Source organism: Lepisma saccharinum, chromosome 20 (genome assembly GCF_977018435.1).
Source record: "Lepisma saccharinum chromosome 20, izLepSacc3.1, whole genome shotgun sequence".
NCBI classification, from domain to species: domain Eukaryota; kingdom Metazoa; phylum Arthropoda; class Insecta; order Zygentoma; family Lepismatidae; genus Lepisma; species Lepisma saccharinum.
In genome coordinates, this window is record NC_139248.1 from 26,412,597 (window position 1) to 26,437,040 (window position 24,444).

Here is a 24,444-nt window from a genome sequence, read left to right on the forward strand (position 1 = left end):
TCCACACCAGAATTTTTGCAACAGGCTAAGACAATAGCAATACACAAGAACTGGATACCCCCTTCAAATTAATGCTCAATCCCCCTCTAACTAAAATACTCGCCATAATCTAAGACCTAGAGTTGGATACTGCCCCCCCCCCCAAAGTTTAATTCAGAATTCCCCTCAGAACCCGCGTGTCAATTAAGGCCTAATATATAGGAGTTTGATCCCCCGCCCCTTCGATAATGCCCTAAATACTTTCATTTCTTCATCTAATGGATAAAATATGGAGCAATTAAGGTGTAAAATTTTTACATATATATTTTGGAAAAGATATAAATTTTGAATTTTATATTATTTGAAGGGAAAAATCCCCCCCTCCACACCCAAAAATCTCGATGGCGCAACCTGCGCCATGAAAAAAAACCTATGGGCACCCCTGCCAGGATTTATCAGCAAAAAACTCACGATAGCAACAGGTTAAACTTGGTAAATTTATCAACAAAAAAAATCACACGAGGAAAGGATTTCTGTTTGTTGCTTTAATTTTTGACACTAGTGTAGTTGATCGCCTACCTTGAAATCTCAAAATAGCGATAGTTTAAAGCTAACTATGACCAGTAACGTACCCAGGATTTTCGAAAGGGGGGGGGGGGTTATGTACATTTTTTTCTTGTAGTCAGCCCTCGCTTCATATCTTTCTGAGCCAAGTGGGGGTATAAACCTCCACCAATCCCCTTTGAGCACGCCACTGACTATGACGCCTCCTTTTCACGACTAAAATCGAGCGATCGCCGTCAGCGTCAGAGACTACTTCTAAAACTATTAACATAAATCGTCAATGAATGAGTAGCAGGGGTGCCCATCTCCTCTAAGGCCCATGACGCACTCCCCCCGCAAAAATGTAGAACATTCCCCTTGCCCCCTTTATTGATTGATTAATTTGCTTTATTTTACTTCGCTTTTTGTGCCACTTTTGACTAACTTGCGAAGATGGGGATAAGTGATGATATGATGAAATTAATGAATGGACACACACGAACATCCACGCCCAAGCCGGGATTCGAACCCGGGATCCCTGGCGTCGTAGCGCGATGTGCTAACCACTCCGCCACGGAAGCCGCCCCTTTATGCCGAATTATTTACTCAAATTATTTTGGCTAGACAAAATTTGCGGAACAATATAATACAGACATATTTAAGCAATATTTGTTTACTTTAGGTACTATAGGCTCACCTTCATGTTTGCTAACATGATACGGTCACTGCCATTGTTAGTGTAGTGAACCTTATTCTTAACAGTTTGTCTGCTTTACTAACCTCGTATTAATGCGAACAGCATGTCTCTCCCTTTCCAAACCGATTCTAAAGGCATAAGAGGCGGTGTTTCATTTCAACCCCATCGCCGCGACCACCCACAGGTAGGTAGAAAAACTGTACATAATAACCATAACTAAAAAGCAATAACAAGTCAATCAAAGAAACGATACCCGCCATTTTTGTGTGAAGATATATAGAATTGGTGTAAAATCTTGTTCCCCCCCAAAAAAAAAAAAAAAATCCCATGGCACAGGCGCATCATGAATCCTCTCTGTGGGCACCCCTGGTCAGCAGCGAAGAAACAATACATCTTCACGTGTTCCGACACGGAGCACTTACCTTTCGAGCCCTAGTTGGAGTGGACGCGGTCCGCCACAGAAGCACGTTTGATCTCTTCATACTGGTAGTGGTTGGTGCCATTCGAGGATATAGCTTTTAACGGCGCGTCAATCAAAGAGGACCTCTGTGATCCCCACCGGGAAATGATTACCTCACTTCCCACCGGAAAATAAAACAGATGGCGCCAGCGGGGAGATTTTTTTCAAATTGCGATTGGACCTTCAGATTAGGACCTTTTTCTACCGTTCGCTCAGAACAAAATTTATTTATTTTATGTCTTCTAAATTGCACTAGAGTTGCTGTAGTAGTTTAATCTTTGATGAGAAATAGATATGTTTTCCTTGCAGTTACCAGTAATTACTTAATACTTGGCAGAGAATTCTAGAGAGCAGTGGACAATAGAACGGGGTGGAAGTTGTAACCCCCATCCCAGATAATCCCTTCCTTTTCCCTCTTCCCAGCTCTCGCCGGTGACGTCAACACTGTCACTATGCTACACCATAGGATAACATCGAGGGGCTCGCCGATGGCATATTGGTAACGTCGTTACCTTGTAACGAAGGAGTAACAGGTTCGATACCTGGTGGAGGCACAATGGTTCGGATCCCACTTTAAACTATAGGTCTAATCCCGATTACCCTATCTGTGCATAAAGTGGACGTAAAACATCAATTCAAGCATAACATGCTTCCATAGCTAACAATTTTCACTTCAGTCAATGCTAGGAACCCCTTATTATTTTTATCAATCCTTAAATATCAAGACTCGAGGTGGTATCACCCAGCTAGCAAAACTGTCACAGATCATCATTGCTTCTTATTGTCACAGTGTTAAACCACAGGAGGATCATTAGGTCACTTTTATATTAACGTTGCAAGCATTAAACATACATGTATTATACCTGTATTATTTAGTGTAGATTTCTTAGCTCTTTTAGTAATTTTGTTCAATTTTATTTAAAAGCGCCTTCTTGGGAATTCAGTAGACGTAGAGAGACGTCAAGAAGTGATCCCAAACAAGACATCTGAATTCACCCTCGACTGTCCCATCGGTAACCATGGCAACAAAGCGCCACAGATATTCCTGAAAACTTTTATTTACATGAAACCACAGTTTCTTCGCTTCAACCAAAAGGGAAAGAAAAGTAGGAGGATAAAATCTGATTCAGTCCTTCTTCAAGACTTCTTGACAAAGCCGTGGTTCACTTCTACATCCAGGATTGTCGATATTCTATCCGTTCTTTTGCAGGGTGTTTTCTGGGAACTTGAAAGCCTGGCCCAGATATTCACGTCACAATACAAATGCCTCTCCGTTCGTTTGTGGCAACTGTGGATACATCAAAGTGCCGCAGCTACAAAGGCAGCAAAATTTGATTAACTAAACAATCAAAGAAAAAGCAGCTTACTGAAACGAAACTAATTTTTAAATCAATTGATCAGTTGTTCTGACATATGAATGTACTGGTCATGATATGCTGGAAAAGTGTAGGTAAAATTGTAAAGTTCCTCCTCCATGTTTGCCCCAAGGTAGCCTACCTATTGATTTGAGGCTGCCTGAGCCCCAGAGCCACTTTATGCGGGGACAAGGCTAGAAAAATTCCGACCTTAGATCACCATCCCAGGATTCGAACCCGGGTCTCCCGCGTTTCAATCAGGCGCCCTACCGACTAGCTAACCCGACAAGTATATATTGGGATGTAAGACGTGACCTTTTCAGAAAAAAAAAAAACTCAAGTGTCAATCTCACTTCTGCATAGTACAAGCTGCGCCTCCCCGATGGCCTAGTTGAAATGTCGTCGAATTGTAATCAAGGGGTCCAGGGTTCTATACCCGGTGGAGGAACATTGCACAGTGGTTCGGATACCACTTTAAACTGCAGGTCCATCCAGTTCAGACTAAGAGACTCATACAAACAGACATAGTACACCCTGGACTGTTTTCTTGCAACCTGACGAAGCCCTGGCGCCGTAATCCTCTGTAGTGTTAGTGCGTTGTCCATGTGTTTATGATTGTACTTTCGTCAGTTTCATCTCACCGATTTTCATTCTCATCGCCGCGATTAGCCAATGTCAAATTGAGTCAAACTTTCGAATGGCAAAGAGGAGGACAAACCTACTTCCAACACACGCACACATTAAACTACTTTATATATAGTTTCAACCATTGTTGAGAAAAGTATCATAACTGAGCATTTGTTATTGTAACACCCCGTACATTTCTGCACCGCTTCTTTGACCGTTCGGCACAATTTCTTGCTGAGAAGTCCCTAAAATTTTCAATTAACACAAGGAAAGCTGTAAGTTCTCACGAACCTTTTGCGTCCACTGAAAACATCATCCAATCATTACTGATCATCAACAAAATATTTTTGATCGTCTTATCTCACCAATGCAACAATGGATGTCAACAGATTTCACAGTTCCTTCACGAGAGGAACTGACAATAAATAAAATTTCACATGATTACGCACACACGGAAGCATAATCATGACCTCATGCCCTCGTATATCGTCGCTGTTGTCCCAACTCAGGACGTCCTAATTCAGGAACTATGACTAAAGTTCCCAATTCAGGAACCGATATTTTCACGTGGAATGTTCCAATTCAGGAACTATGACGAATGTTTCCAATTCAGGAACAGACATTTTCACGTGGAATGTTACCAATTCAGGAACTATGACGAGAGTTCCCAATTCAAGAACCGATATTTTCACGTGGAATGTTCCCAATTCAGGAACTATGACGAATGTTTCCAATTCAGGAACAGACATTTTCACGTGGAATGTTCCCAATTCAGGAACTATGACGAGAGTTCCCAATTCAAGAACCGATATTTTCACGTGGAATGTTCCCAATTCAGGAACTATGACGAGAGTTCCCAATTCAGGAACCGATATTTTCACCTGGAGTGTTCCCAATTCAGGAACTTAACGAAAGTTCCCAATTCAGGAACCGATATTTTCACGTGGAATGTTCCTAATTCAGGAACTATGACGAGAGTTCCCAATTCAAGAACCGATATTTTCACGTGGAATGTTCCAATTCAGGAACTATGACGAATGTTTCCAATTCAGGAACAGACATTTTCACGTGGAATGTTACCAATTCAGGAACTCTGACGAGAGTTCCTAATTCAGGAACCGATATTTTCACGTGGAATGTTCCCAATTCAGGAACTATGACGAGAGTTCCCAATTCAAGAACCGATATTTTCACGTGGAATGTTCCCAATTCAGGAACTATGACGAATGTTTCCAATTCAGGAACAGACATTTTCACGTGGAATGTTCCCAATTCAGGAACTATGACGAGAGTTCCCAATTCAAGAACCGATATTTTCACGTGGAATGTTCCCAATTCAGGAACTATGACGAGAGTTCCCAATTCAGGAACCGATATTTTCACCTGGAGTGTTCCCAATTCAGGAACTTAACGAAAGTTCCCAATTCAGGAACCGACATTTTCACGTGGAATGTTCCCAATTCAGGAACTATGACGAGAGTTCCCAATGCAGGAACCGATATTTTCACCTGGAGTGTTCCCAATTCAGGAACTTAACGAAAGTTCCCAATTCAGGAACCGACATTTTCACGTGGAATGTTCCCAATTCAGGAACTTGACGAAAGTTCCCAATTCAGGAACCGATATTTTCACCTGGAGTGTTCCCAATTCAGGAACTTAACGAAAGTTCCCAATTCAGGAACCGACATTTTCACGTGGAATGTTCCCAATTCAGGAACTATGACGAGAGTTCCCAATTCAGGAACCGATATTTTCACCTGGAGTGTTCCCAATTCAGGAACTTAACGAAAGTTTCCAATTCAGGAACCGACATTTTCACGTGGAATGTTCCCAATTCAGGAACTATGACGAGAGTTCCAAATTCAGTAACAGACATTTTCACGTGGAATGTTCCCAATTCAGGAACTTGACGAAAGTTCCCAATTCAGGAACCGATATTTTCACGTGGAATGTTCCCAAATCAGGAACTATGACGGAACCGCTGCCTCGGGAGGGAAGGGGGAGAGGTTCATTGCGTTACTGCACATTACCTTGAAATACTACGTAATTCACTTGCAGAAAAAAGTACTGTGCTTTACGGGGCTTCTTCTTTCCTCTAACGTATTTTGAGTATATTGCATATCTTTTGTTTGTAGGTTAGGTTAGCAGTTTCACAGATATGCATAATGCCAACTACTTCAAGCACCTCAAGTTGTGGAAGTCCTGAGCTGGGATGACATTTCACTGAAATATCCAACCGGTATATACCAGTTCCTGAAATGACACTGTTTTTATTGGACTTTCCATAGTTTCTGAATTGGAAGTTCTGAATCGTGGAAATCTTACCGACAGTTGTCATTCGCGAAAGGATCGCAAACGGACACTAACATTCCGACCACACCTCGTGCAAATTATGCAGTAACAATAGAGATTATACGAAAACGAGAGCACTGAAAAACAACTGTTAGTTAAATCATTAATGGTATTTTAAATTTCCCCTATACAGTTGTGGTTCAATAAATTTACTGAAATTTATCGTAACCCTCTGTGTGTGTGTTCTAGGTTCCAAAGGTGTATGGATGTTTTGTTTTGTTTATTCCTTCAGCAGTGACGGCGATTGGGTTTCAAAACTGGTGGGGGGGGGGCAAGGTCCCAAAATTGTGTGGGCAAAGACAGTATATTTCGCTTTGTAGATAAGGTTTAGCATAGTGCGAGGGCAAAGCTGGTGAAAAGTGGAGGGCAATTGCCCTCCCTCGCCCCCACCCCTAATCGCCGCCACTTCTTCAGATATACTATATTATAATTCTTCAATTCATCTTCGTCGTCTCGATAAAACTAAAGATGTAGAAAAGGGACTGGGGTAACTTGTAAATGCAAATGGTTCATCGTACGAAAAAACTAACCGACATCGACAAAACACAAACTTTTCACGGGAGTTTTTCCAAACACAAATTCCCACCGTGGTCATGAAATTTCCCTGCTTCTCCCAAGTCTTCTCACGAAACTGCTTCACGCAAGAATGCGGGCCTTTCGGCTGGTCACGTGACCACTGATTGCTCCACACAACGGCTTGTTTCAAGAGCAGTTTGCATGCTTTCGTGAAATTGCGCAAGAAGAGAGAACCTCAATGTTTGGAGACGAAGCACGAGAGAGAGAGAAGAAGCATGCCGACTTGGAAGAGCAACGAAGCGATGCTGCTGCCCTCTGCAGAGAGTCCGTGGCCGGAATGACCATGAGGACAGAGAGGAAATGGAGGGGGGCTCGCCGAGAAATGGATGGGCGTGTCCGAATAATGCTCGAAATCTAATGGATTCGGTTGTACGGTCAATAGTTCTGGATTCGGACATTGGATTCCGGATTCGGAGAGTAAATCCGGGATTTGAGTTTCGGATATCGTATCTGGTATTCCAGATTGGAACGTAGGATCTGGGATTATAGAGATGCAGATATAGGAGGATGCAAGATTAGAGATTGAAACTTGTGATCCAGGATTCAAGATTAGGACATGGGATCCCGGATTAGAAATCCGGACATCGGTTCCGGTATTAGGGATTCGGGATTCAAATATCGGATTCAGGATTCAAGATTCGGATATCGTATCTGGGATTCGGACATCGTATCCTGAATTCGAGATTCGTGCATACGATCCCGCATTCAAGATTTGAACATGGGATCGGATTTGAGATTCGGACATCGAATCCAGGATTCAAGATTCGGACATTTCTCTGGGATTAGAGATGTGGATATATCGTATACAGGATTAGAGATTAGGACGTTGGTTCCAAAATTCAAGAATCGAACATTGGATCCAGGACCGATGATTCGGACATCGAATGCAGTATTCGAGAATCGGAAATCGAATTCAGGATTCCAGATTCGGACATCGAATCCCGAATTAGAAATTTGGACATTAGATTCTGGATTCGAGGTTCTGACATTGATCGAGGGTTTATGATTCGGACATCGAGTCCAAGATTCGAGATTCGGATATTGGTTCAGGATATCGATATAGATTTCGGGATTCGGATATTGTATCTACCATTCTGGATTCGAATATCTGATCCAAGTAAGGCGATTTTAAAATCATATTGAAGATTCGGGTGACTTCCAGTTTCTTTAGATCCTGTTCCGGCTAATGGCTTATCACCACAAGATTGTTTTTGTGTTGTTAATACACCCTCCAGATGGTGCTGAATTCATACATCCATTCATTTTCTGAGAAAGCAGTTGCTGTGAAGGCGTCACAGGTCTGTGTGAAGAGCTGTTTTTTTATTGGCATTAACTGACCACGTGGTGACTTTTTATTATTTGTGCAGTGACTCCGTATTGTTTCAACAGTGTCATGTGTAGGATTTTTGCTGTCTGGAAAGTTCGAACGAGCCAAAATGGGTAAAAATGTGACATTTCACCTCGTGAGCAAGGGCAAATCCCTGAGGTGAATTTTTAGTATTCCACCGATCTATCATTCAACGACAGGCAGAGTTATTAAAAAACAGAATGAACATCATAAATCCTCTCTCCGACAACGTTCTGGCAGACGGGAAGAAAACTTCACCTAGGGCAGATCGCAAAAAAAAAAAAAAAATCAACAGCATTGACGAATCGAGGACTGAGTTTCCGCCAAATTGCGTCTGTTCTGCGAACGGACCTTGGAATTGATCTCAGTCATAACAGTGTAGTGTCTCAATTACGAGAAGTGGGTATTACCAAGAGAAAACCGCGTAAGAAGCCGCCCCTGACACAGGCCCTCAGGACAGCAAGACGTGAGTTTATGAGCCGATGCGCAAGCTGGAGTGAGGATGACTGGAAACATGTGATTTTCTCAGATGAAAAGAAATTTAGAATTGTAAGAAACGATGCAGGTGATTAAAACAGGGCGAGGAACTTCAAAATGACTGCATTTCTGAGACACAGAAATTCTCTGGGGTATGGGCTTGCTCTACAGCTAAAGGTGTCCGAAGGATGGAGATATGTGAAGGATCAGTTGATTCTCGGAAATATCTGCATATTTTACAGCACAAAGTACTGGTAACAGCCAGAGATCCCTTTTCTAGGTCAAATATGAACTACCAGGTTGACAATGCATCATGCCATCGATCACGAATGGTTAATCAGTATTTCGCGGACATGGATATTCCGAGAATTCGTTGGTCACCTAACGTCCCTGATATGAATCCCATTGAAAATCTGTGGGTCATTTTGAGTAGAAAACTGTGCAACAAGACATTTTCGAGTAGGCTGGAACTCACAGCACAGATCGTCAGGGTTTGGTTTCATGAAATCGAGGTTGAACTTTGCCGTGATCTTGTTGCAAGAAGTGGGGGACGTACCAAATAGTAGTGAACTCTTTTGAATCTGTTGGTAAACCAAATGTTGGTTTACCTTGTGTATTACGGCGTCGCGAAAGTTTCGCTCAGCGAATATCCGCTCACACTTCCAAGAACCATAAATAACCCTCCCCCACCCTAAAAGAATCAAATATTCATATATTATATTTATTTAATATTTGATTCCCATCACACTTTTTCCAGGCTGTGGACTGGCTAAGTAATTGAAATATCTTTCAAATATTTAGGAATATTTAAAACCTGTTTATAAAAACTTCGTCATTATTTTCTTGCAAGAAAGCTTTGTCATATCATTTGTTAATCGAGTTTACTGCAGCTTTTGTAAGAATGATGTCGTTCTGAGACACGATCTAATGTTGCCCGTTTCTTCGTACCTCTTTACTGTGTTCTCGATCCTTCGAGGCGCGCTTCATCCGGGTCTTTGATTGCTCCCGGAGATATCGCCAAGTGGTAAGGCCGTTTGCTGTACTCATGTAGTGCCGGTACAGTTGGAGCTTTAATGCCTGATCATTACCAGTGCGTAGTTCGAGATCGGTTAGTTCATTGAACTCTCCAGCCTAATTATTGCCTATTTTTGTGGGAGCAGGAAAAGGTTTATTATCCATTTGCCTTGACTCATCTCACTCAACAGGTCGCTAGGTGCCGTGGCTTTCCGCGAGTTGATAGCTTCCTGGAGATGAGGCCTTGCTCGAAAAGGTTTATTATCCTATTATCCCATGTACTGCCGCTGCCGGTACGAGTAGCCTTCATAGTTCGCGCGAGGCTTGCCCTTAGTAGTTGTAAGATCTAGACAGTCCTAATCTGAACCTTACTGTGTTTCACCGCATATTCGTCGCACTGTTTTATTTCAGTCCACAAATAGGTTTATAACCTTTCATCGCAGGGACGCGTCATAGTGGCGCAGAATCTTCGGACACAGAAGATTAAATTTTGTAAGTCTGTACTTCGAAAGACTGTAGTGAATTTTCTCAAGTGTAATATTTCGAGTATATAAAACACAAATCGATAACAAATACGTTCTATAATTTCTTTCAGACCGAAAAAAGATTCACTTAACTTTCACGAAGAAATTATGTGCGTCGATTTGGACTATTAGATTTTAAGTTAACTCGTGAGTATTCCGTGCATCCTAATCTTGCACGAAAGACAAATTTAGTAATGAATTATTTAAGTACCGGTATATTATTTTTTTAAAAAACACATAATGGTGGCACACAATTGCGATGAACACAAAAGTGAAAGGGCGGGTGGACAATTGTGATGACATTTTACATCTTCTATCAAATTGAAGGGTGACTTAACACCCCGTGCAATACCTCTTACAAGAGAATTATGTGAATATTGATATTTTCGGCTGGGAATTTGGTTCAATCAAGTTTTGGAACAGACACCTTTTGAAGTCACCCGTTTTCTCATATGTGCGAATACACTTTCCAACTTCCTCGTCGATTTTAATGTCACGCTTCTTTATTTTCTGACCTTCTACATTAAGTTCCATCCGCATGTACTTGATGTTGGTGTCTTCTGCTTGGCTCTTGAGGCAGGCCAGAACATCATGAATTTGTGGATGCGGTCTTCCAAGACACCTATTTATTTTGTTGTTTCAATGGCGCCGTTGGTTAGGTTAGTTCCTGATCGTCGTAATTGTCCTACCATTCATTAGTAAAATTACCTTCGCCGTCAAAATCATCGCAATTGTCCGCCATCGCAATTGTCCTAGATGCATGTGAAATTGGCTTCTCTTCACTTGTATAAGAAATGCGATGTAAGATGACAGTATCAACCAGAACAAGAGCAAAACTTCCATTTCAAACAGAGACAAAACCTTCATAGACCCTCCTTGGAGGACGTCACTGAAATTAGTGCAAAAGTAAATAAATGCTCTCTTGAACAAGTGTTGTCAAAGTGGAAGATACCGTAACTAATATATCTGTGAGTATGGTGCAAGTGATCTTGTTTGGTATATAAACCCACATACCAGTGAGTACAGGGGCACCCATACAATCTGTATGCATAAATAGCTCAATAAGGTGGTCTCATAAGTGTAATGTATACGATAAGAAGTGCTGGGAAAGTGAAGTGTTGGTGCTGCTGCCGTTCCGTCGAGTGTAAAAAGTGAAAAGAAACATCAAGTTTCTTGGAACATCCATAAGACATTTAAAGAGCCTACAGACCTTTAAGTTGGCAGGAACCGTGTAACACCTGCTAAGCACACCGTCTCGCTGGTAGAGTGACGTCACAGCTAATTCACGCTCCGCATCTCTTCTTACCTGCAAGAAGAAAAAAGTATAATGAGGTAGAGGTCGCTTAAGTCTGTAACATCCCTGGATTTGATGGTGTGGCTAGTCAGGGAATCACCGATGCGAGGAAAGTGTCGTCTGCGTATGCAAGTTTGTCAATGCCGTGCGCAGTAGCCCACTGCGCATGCGCAAATATCGATGAGTGGGGGAAGTCTTCTCTGTGATGTCGCACGCATGCGCAAAAAAGCGATGAATGGGCGGAGTCTTCTCTGTGATGTTACACGAATGCGCAGGAAAGCTATAAGTGGGCGGTGTCCTCTCTGTGATGTTATACGCATGCGCAAAAAGCGAGAACTGGGTAGAGTCTTTTCTGTGGTGCCAAAAACATGCGCAAAAAGCGATAAGTGGGCGGAATCTTCTCTAAAAGGTCACACGCATGCGCAAAAGCCAAAAGTGGATGGAATATTTTTCGTGACCTCACATGTTACGCTCGCACCGAAACTTATCGTAAGGTTTCGGCAGAGATGCTACAGAAGTAAACACGATATAACTGAACGGGGAGGGGGGGGGGGCAAATAATGTCGGAAGTAAACTAAAAAAACAAAGTTTTCCTTTTGCATATATTCCTTTCCAAATTCATTAAATTTACATCAAAATTACAAAGTATAATTGGGTGCTGTTAAAATCTTAGAATTTTGTTCGTTGATTTTTCTAACAAAGATTTTTTTTAAGTGGAGTGAAAATTAAGGCTGCAAATAGTAACAAACACTAACAACATGAAACCTTCATGATAGCGTAGTGGTAACGTCACCCTGTAATCAAGGATTCCTGGGATCGACGTGACGGGTGCGGGCCACGTCCAGCTGCTAACACTTAGCGAACATAGGTTGCTAACATCCTAATCCTGACCTCCTAACATAACAAAGTAGACATTTGAAAAACAGTTTTTCGTGAAGTGTTAGCAGATGAATGTGCCCTGTATGGCTGCACCAATTCCGGTGTAGGCACAATGCTTTGGATCTCTCCTTAAAATGTAGGTCCAGTCCCAATTAACCTATATATTCAGGCAGAGATCTCGGGGGCCTGAAGCCTTCCACCGAAATCCTAAAAATATCTAATTTAAATAGTGTAGCTACAGTGGTAATTAATTTTACTTTCTTAGCAGGATTAACATCTTGTATAATAGTTTGTAATATAGTACGATATTTGTCTTCTGGGTTTCTACCTCCCACTTTTTAACATTCAGATGGCGGCTCCTAATTAGGGATGAGCTTCCCAGAAATAGCATGATAAAGTATTATTTGAACGTGTCAGCTTTGCAATCTCCGAAAAGTAGTTAACTTGTCTCAATTCATCTAAAGCGATATTTTAAACTTTATCGTTTATAGCACTTCCATTCCTTCTATTCTTACATTTCTACCCCTTTTTCTGTAAATTTTTATATATTTCGCCAGCTTTCTGTCCTAAATTTGTTCTAGTTTTGTTTGATTTCATCCTATAACAACTTTTAAAAAGTTAGCTTCACACCTCTGCCATCTATCAACGTTTAGTTCAGTTCCTTGGCAACTAACGCGTCATTATTCTGTAATACAGTATTTCATCAGTGATCGGTTAGTTCATATGAACTTTCCAGCCTGATCATTACCAGTGCGTAGTTAGATATCGATTTGCTCATTGAACTCTCCAGCCTAACTATTGCCTATTTTGTGGGAGCAGGAAAAGGATTATTATCCAGTTACCTTGACTCATCTCACCCAACAGGTCAATACGTGCCGGAGCTTGCCCCGAATTGATATTTTCCTGGAGATGAGGCCTTGTTCGAAAGAAACATTATTCTGTAATGTTTATTTTATACTTATCTTCCTTCTTCTTACATTTCTATCCTTTCCTGTATATTTCTGTAATTATTCGTCAATTTTTTTCTTAATTTGTTATCATTTTATGTGATTTATCCTGTAACAACGTAAAAAAATCTTTGTTTTATGCTGCTGCCATCTACCAGGTTCTAATTAAGTTCGTTGCTCTTGTTGGTTGTAATATTTGGCGTATTGCATTTTGACAAGATGGACCAACTTCATATTAAGTGTGCTATGGCCCACTTAACATAAGCGCCCGCAGGGGGCACTTGCCCCCCTCCCCCTGAGGTTTCTGCAGTGATGTGCCGTAGACTATAAGTTTACGTCTACATGCGTTGTCTACACGTAATCTACGCGTAGATTACATTGGTTTGTAGTTTACATAGACTACGTAGACAATCTAAAGTGCATTAAAATTAATTTTCAAGGGTTTCATGAAAGGAAAGTGACATTTTCAACTATATTGGTTCCTAACGAAATCAAAGGAACCCTATTTACAACAAAATTTATCGTCTCTTCTATTATCAACTATGGATGAAAACAACAACAGATGGCAGTTGTGAGCCAAGAGTCGTCATTTTCCCATAAAACTCTAGAATATTTCCTATATTAGATTACTTCCTAGGCGAGAAATTGTTCGAATTTGGAAGAAAGAGTATGAAAAGTTCTCCTTACACATCAGCAACTGATACGCAGTATAATTTTGTTTTACTTTCACGGCGCTCTTTGCTAGTATATCACCTTTCGTCATGTTGTTTACATAGATTACATCATCTAAGTGTATAAAATAGTCTACGTGTAGAATGTTGTTTACGCGTAGATGCACATCACTGGGTTTCTGTAAAGCATTAATGTAATTCGAATGGTGAAATTGTAGATATTATTTACAACAAAAAATTTTTTCTGACTAACAGGCCGTAAGTTACAGCTACAATTATTATTACTATTATTAGGAATAGGGTTACATTTAAGCTTATAGTCTATTTTACACCGAGTATCTAACTATAAAAAACAGCTTTTGTCCTACAGTTATGAAAATTGTATATAGATATATAGAATATGGAAAAGTGTACGTGATTTTGAAAAAAAAAACAATAATAATAATAACAAAAATAAAAATAATAGCAGTAATAATAGCAATAATAATAATAATAATAATAATAATAGTTTCTATGACTCTGCCCCCCACTGAGAAAAATCCTGCGGGCGCCTAACCATGACGCCCAAGGATGAATTTAGACTGTGGATGTACATGGCACAGTGGTTCGGATCCCAATTTAAACTGTACATCCAGTCCCGATTAGCCATTCTGTGCGTAAGGTGGACTTAAAACAACAAATCCAATTAATCAATTAAACCGAACCAAATGTCTTACATGTAACAACAATAACAATAATATTTATAATTTATAGGTTAATAAGATCAAGATCTAACTATTAATAATGATATAATTATTAAATTTATAACAGTAATTATTATTGTTGTTATTACATGAACAGACATAAGAATACAACATGTATTCGTTATTGGCTAAAAGCGAAGATGAGGATGAACGATGATATGATGAAATTGATGAAGGGTGTAAAGAACAGCCATGCCCAGATAGGGATTCGAACCCATAACCTCTGGCATCGTAGCGCGCTGTGATAACCACTACGCACTGTTCTTTGAGGGCAATGAACTCCACAGAGCATGGCATAAACCATAAACAAACTCTTGACACTAAACGTACGCATTCCTTGGCAGTTTTCGCACACGGGGCTGTTGCCTAATCGAAAGGAATGCAATAGTTCTCCTCCCCACCTCTCTATCGACGAGGAGACACACCCACCGCTCAGATCCTTGGGGTTCCGACACTTGCCGATAGATGTCGGAAGCGTTCACGTCGCGAACGCGAGAAACTCCGGGGTGGAGCTTCTGCGCGGTGTCGCCATCTTCCGAGCACTTGAGAATTATGACGTCACGCGGTGCAGTTTTACGTGATGTGCAACGGAGAGTTCCTCCGCCACGTGTGTGAGCATGGGGAGGGGGAGGGGGGAACCGGCAAAAGGCCGCAGGAGGGGCAGCGCATGCCGTAAGAGTCATACATGTCGCTCCAAGTACGTGTTTTTTTTGTTTCTTTTTTTATTTAATGGCGCAAGATCGTGCATGTATCTTTTCAGGAAAAGTACATAGCCCAAAACCAGTCTTGTGTAACCAGTGGCGTATCCTGAAGGGGGAATATGACTTCCCCTATGCCTATATTTCCTTAAAATAAAAACCAATATCATCAAATGAAGAAAAGAATGACGCATTATAGGATTACCTGCTAAGAAATGGACTATGTCACCTTTCACGGCATTATCCCCTTTACCAAATTACTGGTCTACACCTTACTCCGCGTATCGTGGTCGACGTTCGACCTCGCCATTGAAGATTCCGGGTTCGAATGTCGGCTCGTACACGGGTATTCCTTTACAAGCATCCCTCATGAATCTCATCTTCACCATAATTCATTCCCGAGGTCGAGATTAACAACAGCGACATAATTTTTTAAAAAAAACTACAGATGGCGCCCTTTTCGCATTAAGGGCATTTTATAATAAAATATTCGGTGGTTTTACTTCTGAAATCCATATGCCAGAGAAAACTAACAGAAATAAGGCTTTTTATATGTTTTGCATAATTTCTAAATTCTTGCCTGGAACAATACATTATTCCAAAGAGTTGGTCAGAGTTCGTGAAGGTAATATAAGGGGGGGGGGATGCGTAGTTCGAGATCGGTTAGTTCATTGAACTCTCCAGCCTAATTATTGCCTATTTTTGTGGGAGCAGGGAAAGGTTTATTATCCATTTTGCCTTGACTCATCTCACTCAATAGGTCGCTAGGTGCCATGGCTTGCCGCGAGTTGATAGCTTCCTGGAGATGAGGCCTTGCTCGAAAAGGTTTATTATCCAAACAAATTTAAAAATCAAACGCGCATTTAGCAAAATCAAATATAATGTCTCTGGCGAAATATTGATAGGCGAAGTATCGTCCAGACCCGTGCCCAAGGGGGGGGGGCATGCCCCCATCGAGCCATAAAATATTTTAATGCGAACCTACAAAAAACTACAAAATGAAACACGGACGATTTTTCACATTTTGCAAGAATTTCAATTTTCTTCTTGCATAAATGAATGGGTTGTTTCTGGAGAGAGGTACACTCCAAAAGTCTGCATTGTAGTATATTTAGCAATTTTAGTTTTATAACAATTTATGCAAAGTTACCAAACATCTCAATTTGCTCGGGTCAGTTCACTATTTTTAATCCCTGTCCTGATTTTTTTTCGAACTGCAGACGTGATGAGAAAATGTCCTTTTTTTTTCGTTAATTCACATTCAGACATGTTCTTCATTATAAGAATCATTCCTAATACAAGTCATTTAACTTATAAATATATTACTTAGTAATCATAGATTATCTTTATTACAAATCAAATCAAATCATGGCTATTGAATGGTGGTGGTATAAGAAAATTGAAAACATTGTTAATTTGTGAATATTGTTTTATTCAAATACTTTTGAGAATGGAATGTAAGCAATAAGCACCGAGCTGTACGCCAGATGACAGCCTTTCTCTGTTAGCAACTGCATTTTTGATTGTAGGCTCAGGGAGAGAAAGAGGGGGGGGGGGCTATCACCGAGTTGATTTTTTCCCGTTACTTTGGTCCATAATATTGCAACACTACAATTGTACATCCAGCTGCATTACTACCTTAGCGTTCGTGGTCACATCCAGGGTACGAATTCCCATCGCGAAAGGGGGATCTCATATCTTTCCACCAACGATCCTGTTCTATTAAAATTCACCCACCCCCAACCAAAATTTTCCGAGGGGAAGAGTTTGTGTCATAACAATAAAAATAAGCAATGAGTTTTGACTTCATACATACTTTACTAAGAATAATATCAGAAACATATACAAAGAAGGAAGAACAAAGAATAATGTCTCTGTGTGAATGTTTCATACATCTGTCTCTCTCCTTCTCTCTCTCTCTCTCTCTCTCGATTACAAGACGATGACGTTACCACTACGCCATCGAGGAGACCCTAGCATGCGGTTAAAACGCACTTCTATAGTCATAGACTGTGGCGGCTACTAAGGGGGGCGAGGGATGCAGTTGCCCCTCCCCACTTTTGCTCCCGCACTATGCTAAACATTATCTACCAAGATAAACTGAACTGATAAATTGTCCATGATCCCCTTCCCCAGTTTTGGCACCTTGCCCCCCTATTTTTGGAACCAAATCGCCGCCAATTGTCATAGATAAGATTTTATAATTATATCAAAATGGACTAGTGAGGAACGGAGCCGTAGCTGCGAAGGGGGTTGTCATTATAGTCACCCTAGGCCCCCGGAACACAGACATTAGACCGACCTACTATTTCTCTTCCATTTCTCACCTCCTCTCATCGGAAATAAAACCTAGCACTTACATGTTAATTTAATAGGAAACTAATGTGTTCTCAAAGTATCTTATTTTTAGCCCCTCCACCTAGTTACGTATATCAGATCTTTAATTTGCAATCGAATTTGCAGGTGTGAACAATACCACACACTGCTTGAATGAAGATGAGGTATGATGCACAACCGACTGTCCTTTTATTAGACACATTTCTTGAATGCTAAGTTTTATTTTCTTCGGATTCAACGGAAAAGATTACGTACATAATTTTTTTTCATTTTCTAAGTATGCGAGCCTCATCTAGGCAGGAGGGGGGGGGTGCAAATTCGGTGCAAGGGGTGCGAAAATCTATTCTCGTCCTGGGTGTTGAAATCTCTAGCTACAGCTCTGATATGGAAATATTTCCTTTCGAGAGACCATTAACAGATTTACGCCTTTATAAAAACATACCACAATAAAAGTATGAAATTTTATTGACCATTATTTATGCAAAGCAATAACTAAATAAAATCTAACACTTATTTAAAAAATGAATTAAGTTGCGAGTTTATAAATGTACCAAATTTATTAATTAATTATTTAACAGTTGACATATACTTCATGACAATAATATATATATATATATATATATATATCCATCCACGGTTTCGGGCTTTACCCCCTTCAAAAAAATCCTCAGTACGGGCCTGGTATCGTCAGTATTTCCGATTTCTAACCTCTACTACCCTATCCTAGATAATGCGTGACACTATGGTATTGTATACATGTTTGTTATAACGATAAAACCTACGCACGTCTATAGCTATGGAATGTAAGCGAGAGAAGACAGAATGAGGGAAGAAAGAAGAGAGAGAGAGAGAGAGAAAGGGGAAAGGATACAGGAATTAAAAAGAAGGAAGAAAAGGAGATATAATAGGATGAAAGGGAGAAAAGAGTGAACATAAAGAAGAAAGGGAGAGGAGAAATAATGAAAAAGAGAGAGGAAGAGATAGAGAGAAAATAGACAGAAGGAAGGACAGAGAATGGAAAAGAGAGGAAGAGATAGAGAGAAAATAGACAGAAGGAAGGACAGAGAATGGAAAAGAGAGGAAGAGATAGAGAGAAAATAGACAGAAGGAAGGACAGAGAATGGAAAAGAGAGGAAGAGATAGAGAGAAAATAGACAGAAGGAAGGACAGAGAATGGAAAAGAGAGGAAGAGATAGAGAGAAAATAGACAGAAGGAAGGACAGAATGGAAAAGAGAGAGGAAGAGATAGAGAGAAAATAGACAGAAGGAAGGACAGAGAATGGAAAAGAGAGGAAGAGATAGAGAGAAAATAGACAGAAGGAAGGACAGAGAATGGAAAAGAGAGGAAGAGATAGAGAGAAAATAGACAGAAGGAAGGACAGAGAATGGAAAAGAGAGGAAGAGATAGAGAGAAAATAGACAGAAGGAAGGACAGAATGGAAAAGAGAGAGGAAGAGATAGAGAGAAAATAGACAGAAGGAAGGACAGAGAATGGAAAACAGAGGAAGAGATAGAGAGAAAATAGACAGAAGGAAGGACAGAGAATGGAAAGGAGAGGAAGAGATAGAGAGAAAATAGACAGAAGGAAGGACAGAGAATGGAAAGGAGAGAGAAAAAAATAGATAGAATTAAAGAGGGAACGAATAATTGACATGCCATTACAATTTTTACTAGTGTTGCTAACTGATTTTTAAAATCTGAGGCTCTATGGTAGAGTCTGAATGTATCAGTGGCGTGCCCAGAATTTTCAAATGGAAGGGGTTACGTACACATTTTCTGCTAGTCAGCTCCCATCTTGCCAGCTTTTCCTACGTTTGACTGTCATGTTTTTTAGAAATGCTGGGCCAAAGGGGGGCGGGGGCTTATGACCCCACCAACCTCCCCTTTGGCACGCCACTGGAATGTGTAGTATGCTGTTACCGGTAGCGCCTTTTGTGGGAAAGCCACTCCGGCGCAAGAATTAGTGACTTTATAATCTTATCTTGTATTAATTAATAAATTAAATGTTCAAGATCATGTTAGTTGAACTCACTCCTTTTTTGGACCATTTTTGCAAAATAAAAGAAAACAGGCTGATTCCTGAATTATTTTAAGTTTTCCTACCCCTACTTCATTTACCTATATAATTTTTCCCATGGAGCATTAATTGATTGATTGATTTGCTTTATTTTACTTCGCTTTTTTTGCCGCTTTTGGCTAATTTGCGAAGATGGGGATGAGTCATGATATGATTAAATTGAAGAATGGACACTCCCAAACATCAATGTCCAGGCTGAGATTCGAACCCGGAACCCCTGGCGTCATAGCGCGATCTGTTAACCACTCCGCCACGGGCCGCGACTTTTTGTAAGCAATTGCCGAAGCGTATTGGCCTCTGCAACACTGATCGCGGGTGATTGCGCCTTCGAGAAATTGCGAAACGCACGAGTTGCTTCCTGTGATCTGTGATGCAAGACTTCAAAATTGGGATGGGAAGTCTGTCTGAGAAGAGTTCGGAAGAAAGGAGACGAGGGGGGGGGGGAGCGATAAGTAGGAGAGAGAAAAAAAAAGCCTCATGCCCGAGAAGCTTTCTGGATGTTACTTGATGTTGGGTCTTTTTTAAAAATAGCGCAAAGTTTGACAGCATTCTGACTCATGGGATGTTTGCGCGCGCGTGTACGAAGGAGGTGGGGGGGGCTTGTGTGTGTGTGCGGGGGGGGGGGGGCAGCGCGCATGTATCCAGTCACTACTCAGGCATTCACACTCATAACGGTTTCGCCTTTTGTCATACGTATGGGAGACACGTGTAATGGGTAGTTTTCCTCGGCATGTCTTCCTTTTTTCTATCTTTTTATTCCTTTTTCCGGTGTTCAAACACTCACTGGTTCTCTTTAAAAGTCTTTCGCACAGTAGCATCTTCATTCCACTGCTGGCAGTTTACCGAGACCCTTGTAATCGGTAAATTGATGACGTCACATCCATATCATGCTGCTTGCCATCAACAAATGAATGTTACATAGCCAACGACGACAGTCATGTAAAGTCCTAGCTTCGAATTTAATTGCTGTTTTAAGTCCACTTTATGCACATACATGCTAATCGGGACTGCACCTACAGTTTACAGTGGAATCCGAACCGCTATGTGCCTCCACTTGGTATCGAACCCCAGCATGGCCGAGATCGATAGAATGTTTGGCGCCCTACCCTAGCATTCTCCCCATATATGCCTCATGGTGGAGAACTTTACCTCACGCAATTCCTGGAGAAAGGTTGCCTGTTGTTGTTTGGTGGAGGCAGTGGGTAGAGTTCAAAAAGCCTTCCAGCGAAGTTCCAGGAACTGATTTGGAAAAGCGAGTCGTAAGTTGGAAATGTCCCACTCTACGATGTGGGATGTGCTCCATAAGTGCTTGAAACAAGGCTTACAAGGTGCAACTTGTACACGTACTCTCTGAACCAGACAAAGCACTTCGCACGGTCTTTAGTGTGAGCATGCAGGGATAACCACTCCGCCACGGAAGTCGGCTGAGTGTAAACTTGTAACGTATGTTAACAAAATATTTCTTTTGTTGTAGAAAGAATAGCCATTTCACATCATAAGGCTGAGAACGTGTGTCTTGAAAAAGGTGCACTCTTTCCTGTCTTTCTGTTTTCTCCCTCAAATTTCCTGTCTCTCTATGTCTTCTTCTTAAATGCCCTACCTTTCTGTCTCGTCTCTTTCAAATTCTCTCTCATTCTATCTCCCCTCTTTCCCATTCTCTCTCGCACTCTTTCTATCATTTCTTCTCTTTTGTTGTCGCCTCTCTCAAATTTCCTGTCTTTATGTCCCCTTTCTCTCTCATTCTCTTTACTTTTCTCTGTATGTGTTCTCTGTCATTTTCCAGCTTTTACTCTTCTCTCGTATCCTCTTCCTCCTTTTGCGTCTCTTCCCTTCAATCGCAATTCAAACTCAAAACATATGTCATCGTACAGAAAACTTCCAATGAGGCCGGCCTACCTCTTCGATGCAAAAGTGGAAACATATAAATGAGACCTTGATTTCCGCCGTGCTGCCTTATTGAGGCAACCAAAGTCAACGCGAAATTGAATGAATGACATCTGAGTTTACAGCTTCGCAATTTGAGCTCGTTTCCCCGCGCGCTCTCATAATGCAAGCCATTACGATGTCGGAAGGAAGGGGAGAGAGAGAGAGTTCAATTTCGAACCCGCCTCCCCTGTGCATGAGGCTCGTTTCATCTCTCGCTGTTTCTACTGAATATTGCTCGGATACAAATCGAATGATGAATTTCCAACTTGTACGTCATCAAACCCTCGAATGTGACGAGGTTAAACGAAAAGTTGGAAATCACTAGCTATGGAGAAGACAAATTTAAACTCTAAAGAAAAACAACAGCCAATAAAGGAAAGAAAGACAGAAAGGGAAAAATAACAGCGCTATAAATGTTTTGAGGAAACATTTGTGGTATCTAATTCCCCTTTGCCTTCTCAGTTTGTATTACCAGTATTTATTTGTGGTATCTAATTCACCTTTGCCTTCTCAGTGTGTACTACCAGTATTAATTTGTGGTATCTAATTCACCTTTCTTTCCCAGTTTGTATTACATACCAGTATTTATAAGTGGTATCTAATTCACCTTTGTCTTCTCAGTTTGTATTAGCAGTATTTATTTGTGGTATCTAAATCACCTTTCCTTCCCAGTTTGTATTAGCAGTATTTATTTGTGGTATCTAATTCATCTTTACCTTCTCAGTATATATTACCAGTATTTATTTGTGGTATCTAATTCACCTTTGCCTTCTCAGTGTGTATTACCAGTATTTATTTGTGGTATCTAATTCACCTTTCTTTCGCAGTTTTATTACCTACCAGTATTTATAAGTGGTATCTAATTCACCTTTGTCTTCTCAGTTTGTATTAGCAATATTTATTTGTGGTATCTAATTCATCTTTACCTTCTCAGCTTGTATTACCAGTATTTATTTGTGGTATCTAAATAACCTTTTCTTCCCAGTTTGTATTAGCAGTATTTATTTGTGGTATCTAATTCATCTTTGCCTTCTCAGTTTGTATTACCAGTATTTATTTGTGGTATCTAAATCACCTTTCCTTCCCAGTTTGTATTAGCAGTATTTATTTGTGGTATCTAATTCATCTTTACCTTCTCAGTTTATATTACCAGTATTTATTTGTGGTATCTAATTCACCTTTGCCTTCTCAGTGTGTATTACCAGTATTTATTTGTGGTATCTAATTCACCTTTCTTTCCCAGTTTGTATTACCTACCAGTATTTATAAGTGGTATCTAATTCACCTTTGTCTTCTCAGTTTGTATCAGCAGTATTTATTTGTGGTATCTAATTCATCTTGACCTTCTCAGTTTGTATTGCCAGTATTTATTTGTGGTATCTAATTCACCTTTGCCTTCTCAGTGTGTATTACCAGTATTTATTTGTGGTATCTAATTCACCTTTCTTTCGCAGTTTTATTACCTACCAGTATTTATAAGTGGTATCTAATTCACCTTTGTCTTCTCAGTTTGTATTAGCAATATTTATTTGTGGTATCTAATTCATCTTTACCTTCTCAGCTTGTATTACCAGTATTTATTTGTGGTATCTAATTCACCTTTCCTTCCCAGTTTGTATTAGCAGTATTTATTTGTGGTATCTAATTCATCTTTACCTTCTCAGTTTGTATTACCAGTATTTATTTGTGGTATCTAAATCACCTTTCCTTCCCAGTTTGTATTAGCAGTATTTATTTGTGGTATCTAATTCATCTTTACCTTCTCAGTTTATATTACCAGTATTTATTTGTGGTATCTAATTCACCTTTGCCTTCTCAGTGTGTATTACCAGTATTTATTTGTGGTATCTAATTCACCTTTCTTTCCCAGTTTGTATTACCTACCAGTATTTATAAGTGGTATCTAATTCACCTTTGTCTTCTCAGTTTGTATCAGCAGTATTTATTTGTGGTATCTAATTTATCTTTACCTTCTCAGTTTATATTACCAGTATTTATTTGTGGTATCTAATTCACCTTTGCCTTCTCAGTGTGTATTACCAGTATTTATTTGTGGTATCTAATTCACCTTTCTTTCCCAGTTTGTATTACCTACCAGTATTTATAAGTGGTATCTAATTCACCTTTGTCTTCTCAGTTTGTATCAGCAGTATTTATTTGTGGTATCTAATTCATCTTGACCTTCTCAGTTTGTATTACCAGTATTTATTTGTGGTATCTAAATCACCTTTCCTTCCCAGTTTGTATTAGCAGTATTTATTTGTGGTATCTAAATCACCTTTGCCTTCTCAGTGTGTATTACCAGCATTTATTTGTGGTATCTAAATCACCTTTGCCTTCTCAGTGTGTATTACCAGTATTTATTTGTGGTATCTAATTCACCTTTGTCTTCTCAGTTTGTATTAGCAGTATTTATTTGTGGTATCTAATTCATCTTTACCTTCTCAGTTTGTATTACCAGTATTTATTTGTGGTATCTAAATAACCTTTCTTTCCCAGTTTGTATTAGCAGTATTTATTTGTGATAATGATAGCATTTTATCGTTTACTTGACAGACAGTGAGTGGAATGAATGGAATATTAACCTACACTCTACACCCACACCCGAGGCGCAAGAGCCCTTGATGGCAGAGGTTGGCGATCGTCCAACCAGTTACGGAGTGACGTGTGGTCAGCGCGACGAACCCCGAGTTGTTGGTTTCCATGACCGGGTTACGCTACTCGTATAGCTCACCAATTTTCTCGCGATGGTGGGTGGGCACCGGTCCCATACCCAGGCCTTGAAGACACATGTGAGAATGTGACCCCACACATTCACAATTTCGCCCACTGTGTGGAGATGATGTGATCAGCATCATGCTCCGGTCACCTTTACAACTCTAGAATCGCCCCCCAGGTACCCATTTACTGGAGGCTGGGT

General features: G+C 40.3%; 1 protein-coding gene across 8 annotated transcripts in view; it reads right to left on the minus strand.

The window, feature by feature from the left end:
- Positions 1–24,444, minus strand: part of Ca-beta (Calcium channel protein beta subunit) — a 588,734-nt gene that overhangs the window by 312,681 nt on the left and 251,609 nt on the right. For 6 of the 8 annotated variants that reach the window (XR_014443860.1, XM_083142262.1, XM_083142260.1 and 3 more), the window contains exon 2: positions 11,163–11,258. The exons of the other annotated variants lie outside the window; for them this stretch is intronic. Coding sequence is in view for 5 of the 6 variants with exons in the window: in XM_083142262.1 (XP_082998388.1) it covers positions 11,163–11,258 (96 nt within the window). In the remaining variant the exon portion in view is untranslated. The remainder of the gene's footprint in view (positions 1–11,162; positions 11,259–24,444) is intronic. 8 annotated transcript variants of the gene reach the window in all.